The sequence below is a fragment of the Meriones unguiculatus genome, chromosome 6, assembly GCF_030254825.1.
Source record: "Meriones unguiculatus strain TT.TT164.6M chromosome 6, Bangor_MerUng_6.1, whole genome shotgun sequence".
NCBI classification, from domain to species: domain Eukaryota; kingdom Metazoa; phylum Chordata; class Mammalia; order Rodentia; family Muridae; genus Meriones; species Meriones unguiculatus.
The window spans coordinates 25517258-25543263 of record NC_083354.1 but is presented as its reverse complement, the minus strand read 5'-3'; the positions used below and the strand labels follow the sequence as shown (position 1 = coordinate 25543263).

Here is a 26006-nt window from a genome sequence, read left to right as displayed (position 1 = left end):
GCTTTTGGGTGCAAGAACAATCTTCAACATTTCCAAGATAAAGCCAGGGTTGGCTGGGAACCAGCAACAAGCAGAGTGCACCCACACACATAGCAACAAGCACAGAACACAGACACACAGAGCAACAAGCAGTGTGCACACAGACAGAGCAACCAGCATAGAATGCATGCACACACAGACACACCCATTTCTTGTACCTCTACAATCCCACTGATAAATCATTTCCTTCTCACCAGCCAGACCAAGTGCAGGATGCTTTTTCATAAACAAGTATAATGTGAAACACACATTAGAGTGAGTGTAGGATCAGCTGAGCAGTGGGAAAAGACCCAGCTTTACATCCCACACCAAAGGGAAGTGGAAGGCAGGGCCCCATCACCACCTTAGAAGCCTTGCAGAATGAGGCAGCCTCTCTGATGCTCCTGGCAGTTTGCTGAAGCTGTGCCCTGGGCCACTGGTAGGTTCCAAAAACTATGATGGTTTGCGCAAGTGACCTGGAGTAATCCTGACTTTAAGCCACTCTCTTGGGACTAACAGAATAATGGGGGCGTATGAGGCCATGGCCAGAATCTGAGAGGCTCTGAAATCAACAGTGGGAACCAGTGCCCCAGACAGGAGAACCCGGGCCACCCACAAAATACTCCAGCATAGGCAGCGTGCAGAGCTCTGAATATGAAGACCTTCATTCCTTTGTGTCAGGACTGGCTGTGGCTGTTCCTTAAGTGAAGGCAGGAAGACATAGCAAGACACACATGCCTCCTGGGAAGTTAGACCAGACACCTATCTTTCACCAAGGGCTCTGGGAACACCAGAGGACCAAACAGAGCAGTCTTCATTCAACTACCTCACATCTCTGGACGACTCAGGCCAAACAAAAGGCCTGGGAAGGGAGGGCCTCATTTTCCCGGGAGTAGATACTATGTGTTCCCTGATTAGCTTGATTATAAAAAAGGGGTGGTGGTGTGGTGGATAATAGAGGCACAGCCCTTCAAAGAGGATTTTGGTTTGGGGCCAACATGAGATACAAAGCAAGAGCCTGTCTGGGAAACACAAAGATAAAAACGCAGAATTGCTGGGCTGTTCTAGGGAGCCTGAAGGAAGCCAGGAAAAGTGAGGGAAACATACAGTGAAAACTCCATGACTCCCATGGCAGTTCCTGCTAGGGGAAGCTTCTTCAGACACAAGGCTGCCATTTCCCTGCTGTGTGGGAAGGTTCCAGACTCCCAACACCTCTGACTTGTCATGGCGTTAGAATACAATCTGCTCACCAGTTTAGAATACCAGAGATCTGACAGGCGTTTCATGCGGACAGTGTACATGGGAAAGGGTGGGACATGGTGAGGAAAGAAACTGCTCCGGTGCCTGTCAGAAATGGCGTTTTTCCCCCCTTAAGGAGAGGATCTCATGTGTCCCAAATTTGTGGAAGATATCTTTGAACTCCTGATCCTCCTGCCTGTGCCTCCTGAGTACTGAGATTACAGGTGTGCACTATGCCTTTTATTTGATGATGGGACTGAGTCCAACGCATGCCAGACAAGCTCTCTGCCATAGAAACCAAAGCCTTCCAGTGTAGGCTTTGCTTGTTTTTGTTTTGTTTTCCTTGGCTTTTTGGAGACAGGATTTCTCTGTGTAGCCACTGCTGTCCTGGACCTCACTCTGTAGACCAGGCTAGCCAGGAACCCTCAGAGGGTCTGCCTGCCTGTGTGCTCCACCAGGTCTGGCCCCAGCGCAGTTTTAGAGCACACTGTGTGAATCTCACCTGGGGAAGTGATCTCCAGCACAGCTTGAGAGAGCACTTAGCTAGTGGGTATTCGGCATAACCTGGGCTGTTCTTCCCCACTCTTCTACTCGTGGGTGGCAGGTTGAGCTCACACGCCTGAGTCCGAATTACACAGATACATCAGGAAAAGCTCTGCTGCCTCAGTTTCCTCTGTAATGCATTCCTAAATTCCAACAAGTTTACCTAGCACCCAGCTGCTCACTATAAAAAAAGAGGTGTTTTCACAGCAGATAGACAAGCACCTTTCAAATTTTAAGGTGAGTTGTATACCATTAAGGAGAGATCTCAAAGCATGATGTGAAGGTGGCAGTTACTTGTCACGCTTTGAAGCCTCTGAATGCCAGGGGCCCTGGGAGCATGCGGCACCAGCACTTTCTCATGGGGACTGTTCCCCTGTGCCCAGCAGCAGTATTTTACAGAACACAAGTTAACTGAAGGCTTTTCTTTTATTGCATCTAAAGAGCTCTACACAAACAGGTAAACATTCAATAGGGAAACAACTTTTCTCCAATGCATGTAATAAATATTTTCACTTGGTACTTTTATACAAACTGACATCGGTCTACTATACATTTTTAAAAGCCATTTTACTGGTTTGGCATGCGGTATGGAAATTCTAAGAGAGAAAGTTTTAAGGCAATGAATCACAGATTTAAGTTCATGGGATTTATGGTAACTTTTGTCTATTTACATACATCTTCCCCGTGGTTAAGACAACAGCAGCAGCACACCCTGGGACCGCCAGCTCTTCCCCTCCCTCCTTGTAGTCTACCAAGCAGAATTCAACGTGTATCCACAGAACACAGTTCTTACCAAAATAAATTCAAATGTGCTTTCAAGAGTCCTGAAGATTCTGGGAGTTTTATGTATTTAAAATTGAAATTGCTTTAAAAACTAGGTTCTTTCTACATTTGTTCATTTACAATTGGGGTATATTTTCATTCGGTTTCACACACTTGTCTCAAAGGAAAATTGACCAAAAACCCCCCAAAAAATAAAAAAACAAAAAACCCCCCACATTTTTCAAAACTTAAGTGATTCTTTAAGTCAGTAATGTATAGCATCTAAATTAGCAATGGAAATATTTCCAGATTCGACCAAGTATGCATGGTTAGGTTTCATATTTTAAAAATGTGTCCGGCAATGCCCACAGAGTAAATTAAGAGCCACCTCCACCCTGCTAGTTGAACAGCTACTTTATTGATGATGTGTGCTTACAGAGACGGGGCACACGCAGCACTGCACAGAACACGCGTGTACATGCTAGTACTAAAGACTAAGGGGCTCCCGGCACCCTGCTGAGAGATGCTGAGAACAGGCTTTGTCCACAGCCTTTCAAAGTGGGCAGGGCTGGGGAGCGAGGGGGCCTGAGAGAACAGTGACTACAACAAAAGGGACAAAATGGCCATGCGCTTTCCTCTTCTAAACGCAGGAGATAAAGTAGTGCATGGCTCTAATAACTGTTAAAGACTGTGAAAGTCTCTCACTGACTTGACCACATGCCACATTTTAGAAAGCAACAACTGAAGAAACGAAGACCTCAGGAAGTGGAATGAACTAAATAAAATACACAGAGAACCAAATGGTCCGTTCTCCCATGGAGACATGACCAAAAAGCCGCAGGACACGGATTCTCCCCCTCCCACTCCCCCTCAGGTTGTCACAGTGCAGGCCAAGAAGGAAAACGGCCCTGGCTGAGGGACGCAGAGGGCTGGGCTTTCAACTGAATTGTTCTAAGTTTGTAATTCAGCATCAGACACAAAACCTACTGATCAATGTCCACTAACAACAGTAACTAAAAAACAAAAACCCAAAACAAAACCAAGAAAACAGAAAACTATTCATTTTACCTCAGATAGTTAAAATAATAAGAAATGTTTTCTACTGCAATGTTAACAAAAACACCCCCAAATTTTAGCAGCTCCCACTCTAATCCCAATTTAGACACAAATTATGACCTTATCCAAAATGAGCCTAAATACAGCAATGAGAAATGGTAGAACGTGTCCTCATCATACCACCACATGAATTTAAAAACGTAACTATTTCTGGTTTGAACTGACAACAAATGCCTTGTTTTATTGCAAATTGTTTTGTGACTAACACAGCCGTTTCTGTGTGGAACACACGTGCGCAGGGGAAGACGATGTTACTCACACACACTTGTTTATAAATACATATATACACACACACATATACATATCAACACCAACTTTTTCAAAATTCAAGTTGACAATTTAGTAGCAGAGACGCTATAAAACAGATATTATTTTTCGATGCCACACTGCCATGTGACCCATACACTTATCATACAACTGAAGATACAGCCTTGGCTTTTACCTGGATTAGTCTCGGCCCTTCTGTCACTGATGCTGGGTTTGAAAACACGTTTACCATACGTAAAGATGGTCCTTCACAACTCTGAGAGCACGAAGTCACTGGCAACTGGCAATGCCGTGCTCCTTGTGCCCCTTCCCCTCTGCTAAGCCCGCGCTCTCCATCCGCTCCGCCTGAGCTCCACTGTGAGAGCACGGCTGTCTTCTCTGCCGACTCTGAAGTATGAGAAGCACTTCCTTTGACCCTTAATCATCTCCTGAAGTTTTAGCATATTTACAAATTCTGCTATTAAGAGTAGGTAAGACCAACTGATTCATGAATTTAAAAAAACAAAACCAAAACAAGCCGCTTCCTATGCCACACTTGCCACTGAAGGTGAAGGAAAAATAAACACGGCTGACAAAGGAAGTATACCCAGAGCCAGGGACCAAAATAACTCAGGTTATATTTTTGAGTTTCAACTGTTTATCAAACAAATTTGCTAGGGATCCACATGTGGGCTGCACTGTACTGTCAGCTTCAGGGTTTCTGACTTCTTTCCTTTCTTCCTTCTTTCTTTTTTGAAGTGGAACAATGTCCTCTGAGAGCCGCACACGGCACCCCACGGGGCTTCTGGGTTTTTTCACATCCTACTTTGATATGCAGATCTAAGGAAAACTTGTTACCCTGTGACCAGAATGCAGGTGCTCACAGACGGGGCCGCCATATGAAATACTGGAGCGCCAGATCTCAACCGGCACAAGTACACCGTCACCCACAGGCCGCCCACAGGCTGTCCAGGCAGCCTCTGCTCCAGCACTTCTGGGACACACACTCTTTGGGGCTAGACAGCAGATCACAGAGAACCTGTATGGAGAACATGCATCTGGGGAAGTTGAGGAAGATGCTCTCATGAGAGTTTAAGACCTCTAAAGCACTTTGAAAGAAGCAGGCAACTGATATAACTAAATGCAAACTCAGAAGGAAGGGACACAGTACATACAGGCACACAGCGAACATACATACCCAGAGCGATGTCCTGAAAACAAAGGGAATGCAGCGGGATAGGTGAGAGTCATAACTTAAGGCGGTAAAATCCACGCACACACAAACAGAATCCAAGTCTGTTGCTTTTAAAAAATGGAAATCAAAACTATCCCAACCCCCACCCCCCACAACAAGGCCCACAATTTAAAACTTCATACATGCAATTCTGTTTCTGTTATTGCAAGTAAGATAATGCCATTTAAGTAAAATAAAACCCAAACCATAGGACCAATGGTGAAAAGTCTTCAGAATCCAGAAAATGAACTGAAGGAGGTTTGTGGGTGCTTGTTTTTTTCTTTTCTTTTCTTTCCTTTCTTTTTCTTTTTTTTTTTTTTTTAAACAAGTGTTTTATCAGACAGGCAGTCTTAGATTTATATACAAAAGTAAAACTGAAAATATAGTTTTGTTCTCTGTACATTTCTTTTAATTTTTTTCCCTAAAAAAAGGAAAAAAAAAAAACCACACTTGTGTACTTTTCTAAACAGGATAAGGTAAAACAACAGAGCACAGCGCTCTCCTGCCAAGTCATTTAATGCGGGACGGGGTGGGAGCAGCAGGGCGAGGGCGTCAGTCCAAAGAAATAATGTCTGGTATGATGCCAAAGATGGATGCCGTGTCCGCGCTGCTCCTGCTGGCCACGCCATGGCCATGGCTCTCCCTCAGACTGTTGGAAGACACAAGGCTGCTGTTGCTGCCACTGCTGCTCCCATTGGTGGCTGGCAGGGACGTGCTTCCTCCCGCGCTGAGCTGGTCGAGAAACACCTGCGAGGAGGTGTACGGGAAGAACCGGGAGGAGTGCAGGAGGTCCTGGTCATCCGAGACCGCCGCCGCCGCTGCCGCCAGCAGGGAGGTGTTGTAATGCTAGGAGGACCAGAGACAACACTGTCACGATCAGATGCACCTCTGCGCCATCTCAGCAGGTAAGGCCCAGGTGAGCATATCCTGCGCACCTGGCTCCTCTGGAGACAACACACTCCGCTGTGAAATGACACTCTCGGTCACTGATACCGAGAGCGCTGTGGCTTGGCATCTCAAACTGGAATAACATTTCTGATTGTGTGTGCATGTGTTTTAGTTTGTACTGCCTGCAGTTCTGAAAACTCTGTTTCTGAGGTGTTTAGAAACTACTAGGAGGAAGAAGAGCAGCTGCTCCTCAAGATACACTTCACATTCCCACCTGGAAGTTTGGCCTGCTATCATGCCCAGCTCACAGTTAGTTCTGTGCAGCCTGTCTATGCTCTCAGCACTGTAGGCACTGGGCGAAGTATTTGTGCATATAAGCATGCCTAAGCTGCAAAAGGAAGGGAGAACTTGCTGTAAAAAACAAGCAATGTCACGTCTGTGTGGGGCACTTCCAGAGTGGAGTGTATGGGGCTGCACGTCTCTCTGGTCAAGGGCCGTTGATAAGCGGCTCGAAGGCTGAGGACAAATCTGTGTACTACTGTGGGCTTTACCAGCATTCCGTACTGAGGCTATTCTACATTCATTGTTAAAAAAACTTCAAAGCTTCTTTTTAAAAGCAACCAGTTATGCAACAATTTTACTTAGCTTTCACAACATATACTAATTATACACAAGAATGGATTTCATTCTAACACTTTCACATGCGTGTGTCTTTTTGTCATAATTGCTATCTACTACTTTTTCTTGCTTCCCTCTCCCTGTAGCTGATCTCCTTCCTCTTTCCAATGTGTGTGTCCGAACGAGTTTACTCAGTGTTGCTCACAGAGCAGAGTCAACTTTTCAGTGGCTACACCACTGAAGAAAAATGTCTCCCCCACTAATCATTAACTGCCTGCAGCTCTTCAATTGCTGACTACTTTATTCTTTGTAATAACACTTAAAACATCAATACACCGTATGGCTGTGCAAAACATTTTTTCTTCACGCCTATACCCTATGAGATCGAATTATGTACTCTACTAAAAGAGTAAGGCAAATATACGTATGTATACTCTTTCTCTCCGCCTCCTCCCCGGGTCCACATAGGCCAAAGGGTTGCTGTCACTATCTACCAGCCACATGCTGTTTCCTGCGAGCTTTCCAGGGCACAGACAAAGCCAGCTTCTGGATGCCTGACGACACACTTCACTTCATCCTGAGTAGCTGCCATTTTTCGGAAACATGTTGCGGTGCTTTGCTTGGTTTGTCCCTTTCTATCTGAGATGTGCTGGGGAACAGGGCACAACAAACAGCCCCTTCTCTGATGTCCGTGCTCTCAAACACCTGAAGGGGTGCTGATGTTTGGGAGTTCCCACTAGCTCCTTCATGAAACTTTTTGGAGGCTCCTTCTGTCCCCTGCAGTTCCTGTCTCTCTTGCCTGCTTTTCAGCTCCAAGGCTTCTACAACAGTTTCCTCAGGAACCTGTCTGGGGTCTCTTCAGTGTCACATATGCCAACTTGGAGTTATCCGCCACCACACTACAGCATCGCTTTGCAACCTCCTCACCTTTGGCAAATCCTTGGGAATTTCTAGAGTGTATTCTCCAGATGCCATCAGTTCTCAGTTACATCAGCTACAGTATATAAACTAGAGCTTGTTTATATAGTACGTAAACAAGGCTATGAGACAGGACTGGTGTTGCCATCCATCCACATTCCCAGGCATGTCTCCTCAGTGCCCCTGTTTCAGCAGTAGCTTGGACAAAGGACCTACTCAGGCAGTGGCCCCCAAAGGCTGCTAAGTCTCCTTGATCAGCCAGCAAGATGGCTCAGCAGATAAAAATGCTGGCTGTGTAGCCCAATTCAATGTGAACTCAATTCAATGTCTGGAACCTCTCCATAGAGGTGGAGAGGACTGACTTCAGGGAGCTGTCCTCTGACTTCCAAACATGTGCTGTGTTTCACCAATACACTGCATGCATACACTAGCAATAAAAATTAAAAAATGTGTATACAGAGAGGGGCCATAGGAGAAGCTAAGAGAGGAAAAGGGTGGGTGGAAATAATGTAAATACAGTATACTCATGTATAAAATCCTCAAAAACAATCTCCATGATTTATTTCTATTGGTTGGAACAAGAAAGAACACCACTCTGACAAGAAGGAGGTACACAAGCACACTGCTACTGCACAACATCTTGCAAGGTTTGCTCCTCTCCCATCAGTGATCCGGCTTGTTACCATGAAACTCAAGAGGCCGTTCTGGACAGCAGCTGGATCAGGGCTTTAGCAGTGACAGCCACAGTACCAAGAAGGATGTGCTTCTGTGTCTGGGCTATCGTCCTTGGCCACTTCTCTATGGCTGAAACAGGCCTTTCCCAACCTGTGTTTGTCTCATTGTTTCTGATGAGACTCCTGCCACTTTGTTCTCAGGGTGCAATGGGACAGCCTGACTGCGAGGAAGAACCACTGACTTCCTCCCTCCATTCTCCATGACCAATTGAAATTTTGTTTCTAGGTCACTAGATACGGCCTTTTAGCAATTCATTTTTACATTTAGGGTCTGAGATGAATAAAGCAACATGAGCTTGAGTCAAGCTTGGGAGAAGATGAAGCAATCAGAGCTGCAGTAAACACAGCATGAGGAAGCACAGCATATTATATAACTGAGAACCAACAGTCACTTGCTGTTACTCTCCAGCATTCACAGACTAAACGTTAATATGTATGAGACACACCACTGGCAACACAGTAGAGACATAGGCTACAGCAGCTGTGGTGTCCTGGGCAACAGGACACTCTCACATATGTGGCCTAGACTGAACTCTCTCCATCACAGCCCAATGCCCTGTGTCTTGACACAGCAGACTGAGCTGTCAGTGGGCAGAGCCTGTGTTACCCTTCTCTGGGGTGGAGGTAGTGACGAACAATGGCTTTACTTAATTTTTACAGCCAGAGCAACACTAGGCATATGTACTCCACTTTCTAAGAAAATTTATTCTTTCTTCTGGCTACGTCTTATGCTTTTAGATATTTAAATAGACAATGAAAGGAATGAATTGTTTTCTCATGAACATACCTGATTGTCTCCTGATAAGAAAGGAAAGAAATCTAATCCTGTGGAAAGAAAAAAAAAATTAGCTCAGAGGAAAAATACAACAAAAAAAGGAGAGCAAACCTTTCTAAATATCCAGTACTTCAGTCTTCTACCCCGTGCTCTCTGGATTCATAGTTAAACACAAGGAATGCTGGACCATGGTAGTGCACGTCTTTAATTTCAGCACTTGAAAGAGGCAGATCTCTTAGTTAGAGGCTAGCCTGCTCTACTCAGCAACTCATAGGCCAGTTAAGGTGACATGGAAAGACTGTCTCAACATACAAAACTCCTACAAAAAAAAACCTCCCTAAAAACAACAAAACAAAACCATGCAAAGTAAGTTGGGTGTTCTATGGTACTTCCATCCGTATAAAGCCCACGTTTTGGCAACAAATACCTTGTTCTTACTTTCCTCACACGTAACCATCTATGTGTCTGCCCATCTGCCCGTCTGTTTAAATGGCATCTTATGTAGTGCAGGCTGGCTATAAACTATGTTGATTTTGAACTTTTTTTTTTTCTTTCTGAGACAGGGTTTCTCTGTATAACCTTGGCTGTCCTGGACTCGCTTTGTAGACCAGGTTGGCCTTAAACTTAAGGCATCTACCTGCCTCTGCCTCCTTGAATGCTGGAGTTACAGTAATGCACCACTCAATGTACCAGGCAACTTTGAGCTTCTTAATCATGTCTTCACTTCCTGAGTGCTGGAATTATAAACTACCATGTTTATTTGATGCAAGGAATCAAACCCATTGCCTCATGCACACTTGGCAAGCACTCTCCACATTGAGTTTCATCCCTAACCCTAAAGTAACCTATTTCTATCTATTTACACCACGGTGCCTCTTGGGGTCTTTCATTACTTTTGGTTTGATTCACAGGTGAAATTTTAAGAGGCCATACAAATTGTAGCAAAGCTTTTAATTATCCCTCTCAAAGTGTTTACGTCTCATCGTCTAGATCAGATTAAAACCCAAGGGTGTCTGTATGGCCAAGCATAGTGACACATGTCTTTAATCCATCCTGTCTTAAAGAAGCAAGAGATCCTGTCTTTAAAAATAAGTGTCTGGTGGCATCACAGAAAGCCTGACCCTGATTCCTGGCTGCAGGCAGACCTGACTTACATAATGGTTCACAGCACTGACATAACAAAGAGCAAGAAAACCAATAGTCTCATTCTGATGACTAACCTTAAGGCACATAAGCAATACAATATGCTGGCAACTATTCCTGCCTACAGCAGAAGAGACTACAAGATGAAGGCCTACAAAATGGACCTCAGAAGTCATGTATGTGTGGAAACAGGGAAAGAAAGGTGTCTAGAAAACTGCTGGGAGTAACCAGTCTAAATTACAGAGATACACCTAGAGCTGAAACTCTTTTCTGAGATAGGAAGGAATATGGTGACATCTCAAACTCCTCTTAAAGGACGAGTCTGCACACAGCAGGGTAATGCCTGCTGGTGGGTATCTGTCACTTTGAGGATAGTCAGGACCATCTCAAAAAAAAAAAAGTCTGAATTCATCACTACATGAAACAATAAAACAGGACGGGCAAGATGTCTTACTGGGTGAAGGTACTGTCACCAAAGTTGACTCAAGTTTGATTCCTAAAATCCACATGGTGGAAAGAGAAAGAATTCCTGTAGACTGTCCTCTGTGTCCACAAGTGTGCTCAGCATGAAACACCTCCTAAATCTCCTGCTTCTTTAAAGACAGGATCCACCAGCTTCTGCCTCCTGAAAGCCAGGATTAAAGACGTGCCACTATGCTTGGCCACACAGACTCCCTTGGGTTTAACTTGGTCTAGATGACGAGAAGTGAACATCTGCGAAGGAGAATGGGCTTACAATCCTAGCTCTTGGGCAAGGGATGACAGCACGTTTGAGGCCAGTTTGGTATGCTATATGGGGAGCTCCAGGCCTATACCAGGGCTACACAAACAAGACCATGTCTTGTAACACACAATGTCTGTTACACGCAGCCACAATCAAAGAACAAAACCCAGCATTCATCACCATCAACCTCAAGGCCACATACAGGAAGTATCCCAGCAGCCTGTAGAACGCTGGGACGGTCAGACCACTGCCTCAGTGTTTCCACAGCAATGAGCTCTGGCTGCTGAGAAAGGTGCCAAAGAAGAACCAGGCCATTTCTCCTGGGATTCAAAGCCCTGTTTTCCCCACATCCACTTCTTCCCTATACTCCACCCCCAGACTGAAGCCACACATAGAGTAAAGGCATGAGCCTGTGTGACAGCAGCAAAGGACCAGGACTCACCTTGTAAATCATAAGGCATGGGCGTCATGTGGAAAGGGTGCCTGTAGTCCTGGATGAGGGAGGTGTTGATGTAGCTTGTATCTACAGCAGGAAGGCTGGGTGTGCGGGACACAGGTGATGCTTGATGAGGAAGACTTAAAATGCTATAGGAAAGAAATATTTGGAAAACTTAAGTCACTTTAACACTTTAGCAAATCAAAGTATCCCATGAGTCCCACATTTTATGATAAATTAAAAAACAACAAAACCAAACAAAAAGCAAAGCAAATGGTAAGAAATAACTTTGGTATGTAGCAACATTTGTAGAGGCTGTAAGGAGATGTGATGATATCACCACCGACAGTCCATGCAGTCCTTAGATCGCCATCCTCCACTCTAAGAACACAGGAGCGATGCATAGCTGAGTCACCAAAACAGGACTCAAATGAAAGGTACAACAAAGGAAACTTCAGTCCTTTCAAAGTAGGTACTGAGGGGGTAGGCAGTAAGAAGTCTAGGCAAAGCTTTTGTGCTGAACAATTTCATGTCAGTTTGACTCAAGCTAACACCACCTGAAAGAAAGAAACCTCAATTAAGAAAGTGCCTCTATAGGTGGTGTTGCCCACTGGGCTGTGGGCAATCCTGTAGGGCATTTTCTTAGTGATTGATTTGAGAGGGCCCAGCCCATTGTGGGTGGTACCACCCTGGGCTGGTGGTCCTGGGCTTATAAAAAAAGCAGGCTAAGCAAACCATAAGGAACAAGGCAGTAAGCACCCTTCTATGGCCTCTGCCATTAGATCCTGCCTGTTTGAGTTCCTGCCCTGTTTGAGTTTCTGTCCTGACTTCCTTCAATGATGAACAGTGATATGGCAGTGTAGGCCAAATGAACAATTTCTTTCTCATCTTGCTTTTTTTTGTCATGGTGGTTCATTACAGCAAATAGAAACCCTGACTAAGACACCCTGGTAAAGAAAACACAAATAGTGACAACTAGGGGAATGCAGCAGATGAGCACTGAAGAGAAAGCTGACTTAGAGCTGGCAGTGACTTTGGTGCACCCATGTCTAGCTTGGCTGGCAGTATAGTTCAGATATAGGGCTGGTGAAGCCATCAAAGCTGTGAGGCAAGGCAACAGCATGTCCCAAAGTGAAAAAGAGACAGGAAGCTGTTAAAGGGAGAGTGGTAGAACTGGAAAGGAAACTCCAGAAAAGTAGTGACGTGTTTCAGCAGCTGGATGTCTAATCTTTCTCCTTACTTCCCTTAGGAAGAAAACAGGGCACCAGGTGGTGGTGGTGCACACCTTCAATCTCAGAGGCAGAGGCAGGGGCAGAGGCAGTCAGGTCTCTGAGTTTGAGGTCAGCCTAGTCTACAGAGTGAGTCCAGAACAGCCAAGGCTACACAGAGAAACCCTGTCTCAAAAAAATAATAATAAAATAAAATAAAATAAAGGAAAAAAAAGAGTATCTTTTCATTTTGCAATAATGGCACAAAAATATAACAATACATTTGTTTCCTGATGCTGGTGTGGGCCAGTTCTAGGACCTTCTACAGACATCCAAATCCCAAAAATCCTGATTTTTGTCCCTCATGTGTTACCCATGCATCCCTCCTGGGTCTCCAGGTTCCTCAGGACACTAACTACATTGAAACTACATTTTTTTTTTTTTTTTGATGATGTCCTCTATTGCAGGCTGGCCCCAAACATGTGGCAGTCCTATGAGTGATGGGGTTATAAATATGAGCTACAAACCCCAGCGTCAAGGTACAGCATGATGGAAGGTTCCTGGGAAACAGGCAACAAGCCTTCAAAACAGGGCTAACTGTGAAGGAAAGCCTAAGTCACTGCAGATCTTTCCTGACAGCTCACATGTGTCTGCAGCCAGTGTCAATGCCCCGGTGCACACAGTTTTCTACTGTAAGTGCTCTAATTGAACTAACTTTATAGCTAGTAGGTTCCAGGTTTTAGCCAGAACCCTACAAGCAGACCAAAATGAAGGCTCATCCTTGTGGCTTCTGAACCAAACAGGAACTGTGAAAGGCATTCGATGCACCTCCTCACATTCAAAGGAAGACTGGTCTTGTCCCCTTTCCTAGGAGCTGACACACCTGAAAGGGTGAAGTCTGCAGTGTGTGAGGACACAGAAGGTCCTCAGAATGGCAGAACGATCCAAGTTCACACGATCCAAGTTCACAGGAAAAAATGTATTATCTACACTGAATAAGTCCAGCGGGGAAGAGGATAGTGGCTCAGCTGCCCATGTGGCACGCTCTCTAGCAAGACGGCTACCACCAGGCTAAACTGGACAAAGACTGTAAAAAGATCCTGGAAGGAAAGCCATGCCTCAAATATGAGAAGATACAGGGAAAGAGCATTTTTTTCTTCTGTCATTATATATAGCAGGCTGGTCTGGAACTCATAGAGATCCATCTGCCTCTGCCCTCCCAAGTGCTAGGATTAAAGGTGTAGACCACCACACCTGGTCCAAAAGTAATTTTATTTACAATATTAGCCACAAATTTGTTAAATGAGGGCTAGTAGACTGCTTACAAGGTAAAGGCACTTGCTTCTCACTGTACCAATCTTAGTGTGATCCTGGGACTCACAAGGCAGTAGAGAAGCAATTCCTGAATGAAGGTTGTTTTCTGACTTCCATCACATTCACATAAAACAAACAAATCTTTTTAAAAAAAGGGACTGGTTAAACACAAACAAAATTCTTCATGATCCTGATGTAGCATAACTACCGTATGTATCAGAATTATCTTTAAAAAAAACTGTGGGAGTGCGCATGCACCCTTGATGGCCAGAGGTGGCAGCAGGTCCCCTGGAGCTTAAATTAGAGGCAGGTGTGAGCCACCATGTGGGGGCCGGGTGCTGAGCTTGGGCCTTCTGCAGCACCAAGCACTCTCAATTGCTGAGCATCTCCCCAGGCCCAGAAGCTTCTCTTGATAGGATGACTCCTATATCCAAACTCTTGTAGTACAGTACTTTTAATTCCTCAAAAAGGCCACGTCCCTGGAAAAAGTCAATCCACACTGCATTCAAAAGCAACGTTCTATCTGGCAGCCGTTAGCCTACTTTCCAAATGCACTTTTGTGAGAGAGGTGTCTAGAAAAGTCTTAGCAGCACTCACCCTTTATTATTTAGTGGTGACGTAGGAGACAAGGAAGGACAGGTCCTCTTGGCAGAGGGTTCTTCTTCCTCCTCATCTGATGAACTGTCTATGGTTAGGTCAATCACCTCCACTCTCTTGTTTTTATTTGAGGACTGGTTGTGTGAAGCCACCTGATGCTCCAATGTGGAGCTCAAGCATCCTGTGTGGAAATGATTCAATCACAAGGCCTACGTCAATTCTCTTCTGTTCTCAGTGTCCCCATGGATGTTCACACTATCACAGCAACACTACCACAGCAAAGCGGAGAAGCAACAGTGTCTGTGTTCTACTTTCTTAAAACTGCAGTACTCCGAAGGCAAAAGATATCTATGAGTTCAAGGCCAGCCTGGTCTACATAGTGAGTTCCAGGACAGCTGGGGCTACATACATACATTCATACATACATAGACAGAGAGAGAGAGATCTTGTTTCTCAAAAAAAGTATCTTTTATGTCCATTTTAGAATAAAAGTAGATTTAGAGCAGGATGTGTTATGTTACCTAGGAAATACTACATCTCCTGCTAACATTGAAAGTCAAATCTATTCACACATACATATAAATATTTAAAGAAAAAAGCAGGTGGGTATGAGGATGCACACTTTTGGTCTCCGCACTCTGGAGGTGGAGGCAAGTGGATCTGTGAGTTCCAGGCCATCTAGGGCTACAAAGTGACACCCTGTCTCAAAAGGAAAAAAACAAAACAAAAAAGAAAAAAAAAAAAGGAAAAAAAAGAAAAAAAAAGGTCACTACTCTGCACTGAAACTATTAAAACTTTTAAAAGAATAGATGCTTCAAAACGACAACTTTAAACATGACTTTAGAATACTCTGAAATCTGGTGCCATCAACATCTTAAGGCTGGCAAAAAAGCTGATGTAAAAAGAGTCTATTATTTCTAGACATTTAGTCAATAACCTAACAGTTACTTGTATGCTCAATAAGACTGAGAGCCCTGGCGTACCACAGCAGCAAGCACCACATTTGTGGAAAGTCACTCACCGTCAACTCCGTTGTATGAGGCAGTAACTTCCTGCACTTCCTTTTTTGATCTCATCGGAGCCCATGAGCCATCCTCCTTAAACTGTATCTCATCACAGTCTGTACAATACTTGAGAATTTCCATAAACAACCTAGACAAACAATCTGTCCTTAATACAGCATGTTTTAGATGAAGAGAAATGAAACCTTGACTCTTACAATATTTAGGTCTTCTGTTATATTTAAGTAGTAAATGGGGAAAAAGAAAGCAGAGCAGACAAATTACATTTGTTCTCAAAACCTAATGCTAAGTAGGGAAAACAGTGGAACATTACTCAAACTGCAGAACATTTATATAAAAATGTCCTGTAACTTTGAAAGAAATGACAATTTAAAAATACTTATTTGGTTCGTGCTATAGGAGTAGGTGGGGCTACAGCTGCATGTGTTGCGGTCTGAAGACAACTTGTAGGAGTTCGTTCTCTCTTTCCACCATGTAGGTTCCAGGCATTGAATACAGGTTCTCAGGCTTTGCAGCAAGCACCTTTACTCATTGAGCCCCAATATTTTTAAAGATACAGAAAAATATTTAGCTGGATGGTGGTGGCGCACACCTTTAATTCCAGTACGCGGGAGGCAGAGGCAGGTGGAGCTCTGTGAGTTCAAGAACAGCCTGGTCTACAGAGTGAGTTTCAGGACAGCCAGGGGCTACACAGAAAAACTCTTGTCTCAAAAAACTTAAAAAATAAATAAATAAAACTTGAGATGGTCAAGGAAAAAAAAAACATATCTTAAAACAAGATTCTGTGTGTGTGAGTAAAAACACACACTAGTATCCAGTTTTCTTCTTTATACTACAAACTTGCAAATTGCTCCTAGGACCTTATTTGATAAACTGAAATGATTCATATAAAAAGGTACAATCAACAGATAAATCCACACAAAATACATTGGCAATAAAAGAATATTTACAGGAATGCATGAGATTTATTGTGGTCAAATTATTCAGTCATAATATTAAATAAAACCAAAGCCTAAACATTATAAATAGCATATAATCAGAATTTATATTAAAGCTAAACAAGAAATTCTATCAAAAATGCCTTTTATTTCCTGTTCTTTCCATTTTTTTGAGAGAGAGAAAACTTTATTATAAGAAAAGGAAGAAAAATTAAAAAAAGAAGAAGAAATGGAAGAATTAAGATATATACTACACAGAGCTGGTAAAGTATTAGTATTAATTTAAATTTATAAGTTATCATTTCATTTCTGAAAAATGCAACAGGAAACATACTATTTACTTATATTCTCCCAAGACCCGACATCTTTAAAGCTTTGGATTGTACGTCTATTGATAAATACGTTCAATTTCTTGTATTATTCCCTTCAGGCTCTTATACTTTCTCATATACTCTAAATAAACTGTCTTGTTTGAGTGTTTCACTGAAGAATATTGGAAGTATTAGGAAGACATTTTCCCTTTCACAATTCATTTCCTTGTTTCTTGTTCAGTGATAAAAAGGCAAACAGAAACCTAAGGAAAGTGACAGACTCATGGCCAGATATCAACAGATCAAAACCCACAAACAAATAGACTATAAGGAGAACCACTGATCACTGCAATGTAATGGTGAAGACAGGGGAAGAGACACAACGGGAGAAAATACAAGGATAGAAACACAAGTAGCAGATCAAGGAGAGTTGTCATTAGCTGGCTGCCCTTTGCCGAGAGCCCTGACAGTGATGATCAGGTCTTGATGGAAGCCAGATCTTGTTTCTAGAAACTGGCTACCTTCTACTAAAAAGCTCAACTAATAAAGAAACTGTATTATTTACAAACTGTATGAATTATTTGTGTGTGCATGTGTGTCTGTGACTATGTGCACATGGATATGGAAAAGGGCATTGGGTCCTGAGAGCTTGGAACTGAACTTGGGTGACCTGTAAAAGCAGTTTAACTCTTCACTGCTGAACCGCACCAAAAACTCTTTTTTATTTTTGGATGAGTTTGAATTAGCCAGAACATCATAATTTGATCATGTTTTCTCTTAATGCAACGTATAGGTCTTAGATGTACTAAAAAACACATACATAACCTGTTTAGAACTACTGGTGCTTAAAATAGTAAACAGCAGAAGGTGCTGGAGGTTAAAAAAAAAGCATGTGTTTTTCAAAACAAGTAGAACACATATAAATAAAAATCAAAGTTAAAAAAAATTAAGTGTGTGGGGGGTGTCAGCGAGATGTCTCAGTGAGTTCAAGGTTGCTGCCACCAAGCCTAATAACCCAAGTTCCAACCCTAAAATATATGTGGTAGAAGGAAAGAACAAGCTCACCAACATTGTCCTCTACCTTTCATATGCTAATATACACCCCCAATGAATGTTTAAAAAATTTAAAAACCCTAAAAGATGAAAAGTATTTACATATTAATTACTCATTGATTTCTAGAATACTGAAAATCCTACAAAGCAACTTTGAAAGAAAGTTCCCTCTAGGTTTACTCTCAAACCTGATGGTAACAAGCTCAGAGAGCAGAGGGTCATTTCAAAACACAAGGAGCACTGTAAACATACATACCCATCAATAATGAGGTGTTCATATGGAGCCTTCTTATCACAGACAGGACAGACCCATGTTGGTTTCTTCTCATTCATTTGAATATAAAGAGTTGCATCAAAACACTGAAGGTGGGAACAGGTAAGCGCTCGACATGGAATTGTCAGCCGCATTTTCCCAAGCTTTAAGGGGGTGAAAAGGTCAATATTAAAATGTGTTGCTGAAAACTTGGGCTATAACTGATTTCCCGAAATACAATATGCATATATTCTGATTTAAAGCACACTTGCCCACAATTTTGTGAATTCTCAGTGAACATCATGGAAGAGGGGCAGAAGGAGAGAAGCATGAAGCCAGAGGAGCATGAAATCTGCTGAGACTGTCTCTGAGAAACAATAGGGAAGCCTCTCACCCATGATACTGCAACCATATGTCTGCCTAAAAAGACCCGAGTCAGGCTAAGACTGACAGACATGCTAACATAGGACAGGGAAGGCTCACAGTACCGGACTCCTAGACCAAGAACTATATACAGGCAATTAAGGGATGCTGAGACTACAAGAAACAGTATTCCCCAGGGATGAGCTTCCTAATTGGTTATCAGATACCAAACAGTCAGCTTGGAAATTATATACATACAAGTTAAAAGTTCATCACATGGACCGAGGAGGCTGTATTTATATACTTAGGCATATTTATACTAAGGCATACTTTATACTAAGGCATGTGTGTATAAATACATATCTATGTAATAACAACACTTAAAGAAAAGAGGCCATGATTTTGAGAGTGAGCAAGGAAGGGGGTCCTTGGAGAAGATAGAAGAAAAAAGGGAAATGGGAAAATGTTATACTTACATTTAGTTTTTTTAATTTAAAATTTTAATATAAAACACATTGTGTACAAGTGTGTGTGTGTCTCACTACCACAGAAGAACATAAAACACATTTTTTGAGAAAGCTCCCTGAAGTTAGCACACTACAGTGTATCTCTGGATACAAGCACAGACTGTGGGGAGGGCCATTTACTACCATTATAGGCTGCAGGTGATTTTCTTTTTCTCTTTTCTTTTCTTTTCTTTTCCTGAGACAGGATTTCTCTGTGTAGCCTTGGCTGTCCTGAACTCACTTTGTAGACCAGGCTGGCTTTGAACTCTGAGATCTGCCTGCCTCTGCCTCTCAAGTGCTAGGATTTATGCCCAGCATGAAGACGAGTTCTTGTTGGGAAGAAAGTGCTCTCTCATAGCATGTCTGTGGGGGAGCTGAACCTGGGGCCTCATGCTTGCTAGCCAAGCATTTTACCACTGAGCTGTATTTCCAGCCTTCTCACACTCATAATCTTAAATCAGTCTTTGATCTGAAAGAAAAAAAAAAAGCTAAGATCTAGAGATTTAGAAAAAGACAGGGAGATCAAGATGGACTCTAACATTTCTGAAAGAGTGTTTCATACCCATTTCCCATTTCCTCCATGGTGAGAGGCCTAATGGCTGGGGCAGCTCTGAAGAGGAGGCAGATGTGCACTCTAGCTCTCTTCACTGGGCATCATTACACAGCTAACAGCCCTGTGGCTCAAGCATCGCTGGTACATTTGGGGACATTTTTCTTGACCAGTAATTGTCACCTGAATTGACACAAGCTGACTCTATCCCACATACAGAGGTCTTCTTTGATCCTAAGCTGTTTGCTTGGGCCTAAGGTAAGAATCATGCCTAGGGACCTACATAGGGAATGCTATCATGACCTCTGTCCAGAACCAAGTCCATGATGGCCACAGAGCACATACACTACTCACTTTCTATAATGATATCATTTGCTAAGTTCACAGAAAAAGAATCCCTGTGTTTGTGAGTTAAAAGGGGAAAAGGTTCTTGGCTTACAAAAATTTCAGGGAAACGTGTAATTTCCTTGTCTACCAAGGAAACCACGGTCACAGGGCCCTAAATTATTGTTCTGGTACCAATGATTTACTGTGCTTCTAGGGAAGCCACTTAACCTTTCTCGGCCTCCTTTTCTATCTAGAAAGTAGCAGCATTTCCTCTTTACTTCCACCGGATGCAGTGATGAAGATTTAAAAAGGACTTTGAACATGCTAACAACTTAAGACAGGAGGAACATCAATTTATCAAGTCCAAAGTAGGGAGAGGAGAGACCGGAGCAAACTGAAAGGACCCTTCTCTTCTATGCCCCAACTCTACCCTTGAATAAGATTACACCATTTGTTTGTTTGTTTGTGTATCTCCTGCTGGAAACAGGTCAGACTCATGTCCTTGCCTCCAGCTTTAGAAAAGAACCTGCTACACTGTAAGATGGTAGTCTTGTATCCTGCTAAACTGTCAGCTGTGCATGCTAGCAGTCTTAGGAGAAACTCTGTCTGAAAGATGTGAATGGCACTAGGATTACAGGAATAAAAGCATGTGAAAGGAAAGCCTTCAAGAACTACTTCTTTCAAAGTGTAAGTAGACTCTCTGCCTGTCGCTTGGATTCTGAAATCATCCTTCTTCCTGTCTTACTGTCTGCAGAAGCATTGGGAGAAGCCCAACAGCTCTACAGCTGGAAGCTTAGTGTGCTGGTACTAAGTTCCCATAGGACTTTCAACCTATACTTTCTCCACTTAACATTAAGCAAAGAGCAGGAATTTGCATTTTGAAGTTACAGTCTAACCTGAGATATGGAAACTGAATTTGGAACTGAGATGCAGTGAGGAGAACATTTGCCTAACATGCAAGAAGCCCTGAGCCCTACCGCGCTCACACAGGTGTGCCTGCACTCCCAATCCTTGGGAAGCGAAGGTGTTCACAATCATCCTTGGACAGAATAGGGAGTCTGAGGCCAACCTGGGCAACATGATCCTCTGTTTCAAAAACAAAACAAAAACAAAAACAAAAAACCAAACGAATGCCCTGCCATTAAAAGAAATAAAAATAAAGGATAAAAATTTAATCTGGCACCATCAACTAGACCATAACTTGGAAATTAAATGCCTTAGTTAATGGCAAACAGGCAATAGGTTTCTTTTTTTTTTTTCTTTTGCCAGAACTAGTTTGTTCCTTGGCCTTTTTTCACGTGCCTATGGCAATCAAATCATAAGAACTGAAGCTGTTTAGTTAGCCCTTTGTGCACACAGGCAAGAACACAATCCCCAGCCTTCGTGGCGAGCTTCACCGACAAGGTAGCGTACAGTCTGAAAGCAAACAGATAGATACACAGTACAGAAATGAAAGTAATAAAAGGAATAAGAAACCAGAAGTTCATGTTCAAATATAAGGCCTTTTATTAGCTATCCCACAAATGCCACCTCAAAGAATCATAAAATAACTCTTATGTGAAAAATCCTATCTCTGGTTTTTAAAATCAATCACTAAAGATTTAACTGTCTACCAGACAAACAGGCATCTATTGTCTCTAACTTGATGAAGAGTGAGCTCTGAGCAGCTTAGACTTTTAGTTACAAAGTTCTCTTCCCTTTGAAGGACAAGAGGGGCATCTGCACTGCCCACAGGTAAACGTGAACAAGCCTCATTTAGTGAGGCTTAGAGTGAGACTGACTTTACTCAATGGTGCTACCGCTCATTACGCTGCCTGAGAGAAAACTAGACGAAAAGTCTCAGCCAGCTTACACCAGCAGGACCCTATAACACCATGACAATATGTACTTTTTCTCATAAAAAATAGTGATTGATATTTTTTAAAAATCTCATTTTTCATACTAATAAGTACTCATAAAATAAATTTCTAGTTTATTTTCTCTCTTCTATCAACTCTAAATTATCAGCGTTTGGGTTTACAGGTTTTTGGAACAGCTCACATCTGACTTCTCAACATTTCTGTCTCTTCTTAATAAATTAGAACTGACAATCCTCAAAGAGAAAAAGCATTTTAATTATTTTTGTTGCCTTTAGCTAAATGGCACACAAATAAAAGAAACTCATTTATTCTGAGCTCTGCATATTACAAAAGGGATAGAAATGCATAGTAAGATAGCATATTTACATATTTCAAAGAACAAATCTCCTTTTATGATTCCATAAATTTGATATATAGATGAGTTATCACAACTGTATTTTATTTTTGAGCAAAAACATACCTAAAAATATATGGCCTTGCTGTTCCAGAATAACTACAGAGGGATTACCCCTTCAGCCAGACAGGGACTCATGACATATTGCATTATATATTACCTATAGTAGCGTTTGTATAAGCTGAATTTTGAAAGCAGATGCAAATTTACAATGAACTGCTAAAACTGTTGGAACTAGTAAGAGAGGAGCACAGGGGGATACGGAACTAGAACTGGCTCAGTAAATCAAGAACAAAATGTGATCCACAGTTCCCAGTAACACGGAAGAGCACCTGAGCCGCAGACGGTAGCGCTCACACCATGAATAAAACTGCCCCATATACAGGGCTGCCTGTGTTCATATCAACACTGCTCAATGTTAAAAACACTGTTAGTGCAGCTGTAAACACTTTAAGATAAGAAAGCAGAGAAACAAGACTCCAATGAGTTAAGCGGGAAATAAAGCCTCTGTGTTCTTCTAAATTTGTCAAATCCTTGCAACTGGGGTTTTACAATAAACTGAAGCAGAGAGAAATCATGAAAAGGAGTAGGTTAAACTGGAGAAAAAGAATGAGAGACATCATTTTGAATTACCTTGTTTAAAGTTTTTTTTAATATATATTTTATTTATTTATTATGTATACAATGTTCTACCTGCTTATACACTTGCACGCCAGAAGAAGACACTATATCTTATTATAGATGGTTGTGAGCCACCATGCGGTTGCTGAGAATTGAACTCAGGACCTCTGGAAGAGCAGGCAGTGCTCTTCAGCCCCCGTTTTTTTTTTTTTTTTTTTTTTTTTTACCTTTATTTTATGTGCACTGGTGTTTTGTATGCATGTATGTCTATGTGAGTGTCAGATCTTGGAGTTACAGACAGTTGTGAGCTCCCATGTGTGTGTGCTGAGATTTGAACCCAGGTCCTCACAAAGATTTCCCCCCCCCTCACCTTCTACCTTCCTGGTCTTGAGCCCTTTTTATGCTTCTTAAAAAAACTAATTTTCCATTTTATTTTCCAACTATTTATTCCCCACGTACTTAACTATTTATAATCAACATCAATAACAAACCTTTCCTTTACAATACAAGGCTGGGGCTGGAGAGATGGCTCAGTGGTTAAGAGCGCTGTCTGCTCTTCCAAAGGACCTGGGTTCAATTCCCAGTCACCCACATGGCAGCTCACAACTGTCTGTAACTCTAGTTCCAGGTGGTCTGACGCCCTCATACCAATGCACATAAAATAAAATTAAATTAAAAAAAAAACAGGCTGTTGTAACATCTGGTTATTAAAGAACTTTTAATAATAGTAACAACACTTCTCTTAAGGAAAACGGTATAAAGAAGAATCAGAGGGAAAGTCCTTCATAGAACACAATGGCCATTGGACACAGTGGCTTCTAACTGTGTTTCTTCTATGGTCACGAAGATACCTAACAGGTAGGGAGGGATCCCAGCTTTAAGAACCATGAACAGGACAGAGCTGCAGTTAACCATACACAGATGGCCAAGCCAGGGCTTAGTAAGCAGATACAAACCTTAGATGTAGGATAAGCAATAGTTAATGTTTTAACAGCTTCTTGCTTCATCAAGAACACAGGAACTACCACCCTCTTAGGTTAGCGGGACCTCAATGCTGAAAGATGTCAATGATCCGACCTTCTTGAACAATCCAGGCAAACCATGAGACATGAGTCCTTTCAGTCTTCATATGGTTGAATATGGTTAATTTGACTAATCAAAATGTCAGCAATTTATTATTAATCTTTACTTTCTTTCATATGAAGGCAATATTCAATTGCCATTCCTAATCCTGGTGGGCCCAACAACAAATCTTATTGCTTGCTTATCTATCTATCTATCTATCTATCTATCTATCTGTCTGTCTGTCTGTCTGTCTGTCTGTCTGTCTGTCTGTCTGTCTGTCTGTTTATTTATTTATGTATTTATTTATTTATTGCTTGCTTATAGGTTTAATCATTTGGTCCTATCTTATGACTCTATATTTGTTTCATTCAAATGACTGTTTCTTCTCTTTCTGGCTTATAACTATCTTTATGTAAACTCTACATACAGGCATAAGGAACTCAGTCAGGGAGAACAGAATTTTCTCCTTTTCTCTTCTTCTCTTTCTCCTCCCCTTCCTCCTTCTTGAAGACAGAGTGTTGCTATGGTAGCTCAGCTGGCCTTGAACTCATGGTAATCCATTTACCTCAGCTCCATCCCCACAAGTGCTAAAATTACAGGCATGAGTCTCGTTTGTGTGTGTGTGTGTGTGTAGTACTGGGAATGGCATTGTTGTGTTTCAAAATCATCTCGGAGCTCATATGTAAACCAAGCTGGTCTTGAACTCACGAAGATTCACTTGCCTTTGCCTTTCAAATACTGTGGTTAAAGGTATGTGCCACGGCCAGCTGACACAGTTCTTAACTGGTGGATTCTTATAGCCACTGTTGATAAAATGACTAAATTGCAGTGTGGGTGACTGGGATTTTTATCAAGAAAAGTCCACAACATTGCTTACTCTGCTCTTGTAACTGGAACCTGAGAAACAGTTGTTTACTGAAGGCATTATTTAGATGATACACACCATGAGAAAGGCCCACTTTAGAATTATCCAGCTCACAGTCCTATGCTTCAGTGTCTTTCCATTTTGATAAACTGACAGTGTAGAGCAGGGAGATTCCTTAAGTTAGCAGAATTTCTCACACTCAGTAGAAAGATGTGTATACAGCAGTCTCAAAGGCAAGCATTAGCACTTACTGGACACAGCAGCGAAACCCGTAGGCTGGTGGTAGCTATTTCACTGTCTGGATCTGCAGTTAATTTCTCTTTAACTGAAATACATTGAAGAGAAAACAAGCAGAACAAGTTTATTAAAGACATTACCAATATAACATATTTAAAAAGGAGCTTAAAATCTAAAACCCAGAAAACTTGAAAATACCAACTCAGTCATCTTCCAATCAGCAGCCTGGAAAGCCAAGAGCAGCTCCCCAGCTTCCGTCCACAATGGTAAGCAAGGGAAGGAGTTTCACTTCGCAGTCTCACTGAGCTCCTGCAGAGCACTGGCCCAGAGCACAGCCCACAGGAGCAGCCCTACAGCCACTTGTGTGTTCCAGGGATGGCTAGCCCTTTCTGGGTATTACTCTAAGATACTAATGATTTTCTTTAAAATTATGATTAGCTTGTATTCTTTTCTTTTAAAGTAATAGAGCAATGATAAGAATAAATTTTGAAAGGCCAGAAAATGAACAAAATATTTACTATAACCACATTAACTTTAATTTCAAATTATGAAAAGAAAAAGATCAACTATTTTCTTTACCATATAACTAAATCCTGTTGTTTATCTGTAGACTCACTGTGCTGTCTTTAGCAAGTAAATATGCCTCTTTCAGCTTAATGTTATTTACAGTAAATCCAGAGGCCACATCAGATAATCTAGGTCTTTTCAGTTCAAACTTCCTACAATTTTCAAAAAAGAAGGCACTAATAACTTTTCTTGGCTATTCTTTTATGGTCTTCCAGCTTACTGTAAAATAGTCTTTATACTTCCTATGCATAGTTGCTTAAATAAGAACAGCCCCCACAGTTCATAAATTTGAATGCTTGGTCACCTGAGAGTGGCACTATTTGGGAAGGATCAGGAGGTGCGGCCTTCTTGGAGGATGTGTGTCACTGGGGGTGGGCTCTGAGTTTTCAAAAGCTCAAGCCAGGGCCAGTCTCTCTTGCTCTCTCTCTGCCTACAGATCAGGATGTAGCTCTTAGCTACTGCTCCGGTATGTGTCCTTCATTTTCCTCATCAGGATGATAATGGACTAAAGCCTCCGAAACTGAAAGCACATCCCCAAGTAAATGCTCCCTTTTATAAGAGT

General features: G+C 42.1%; 1 protein-coding gene across 2 annotated transcripts in view; it reads right to left on the bottom strand.

The window, feature by feature from the left end:
• Positions 1-2207: 2207 nt before the first annotated feature.
• Pias1 (protein inhibitor of activated STAT 1) overlaps positions 2208-26006 on the bottom strand; it is a 109437-nt gene continuing 85638 nt past the window's right edge. For both annotated transcript variants that reach the window (XM_021640470.2, XM_021640472.2), the window contains exons 8-14: positions 24892-24965; positions 18094-18254; positions 15535-15665; positions 14514-14694; positions 11401-11543; positions 9104-9141; positions 2208-6004 (exon numbers count right to left, since the gene is read on the bottom strand). In XM_021640470.2, coding sequence (XP_021496145.1) covers positions 5711-6004; positions 9104-9141; positions 11401-11543; positions 14514-14694; positions 15535-15665; positions 18094-18254; positions 24892-24965 — 1022 coding nt within the window. In that variant the 3' untranslated portion in view covers positions 2208-5710. The remainder of the gene's footprint in view (positions 6005-9103; positions 9142-11400; positions 11544-14513; positions 14695-15534; positions 15666-18093; positions 18255-24891; positions 24966-26006) is intronic.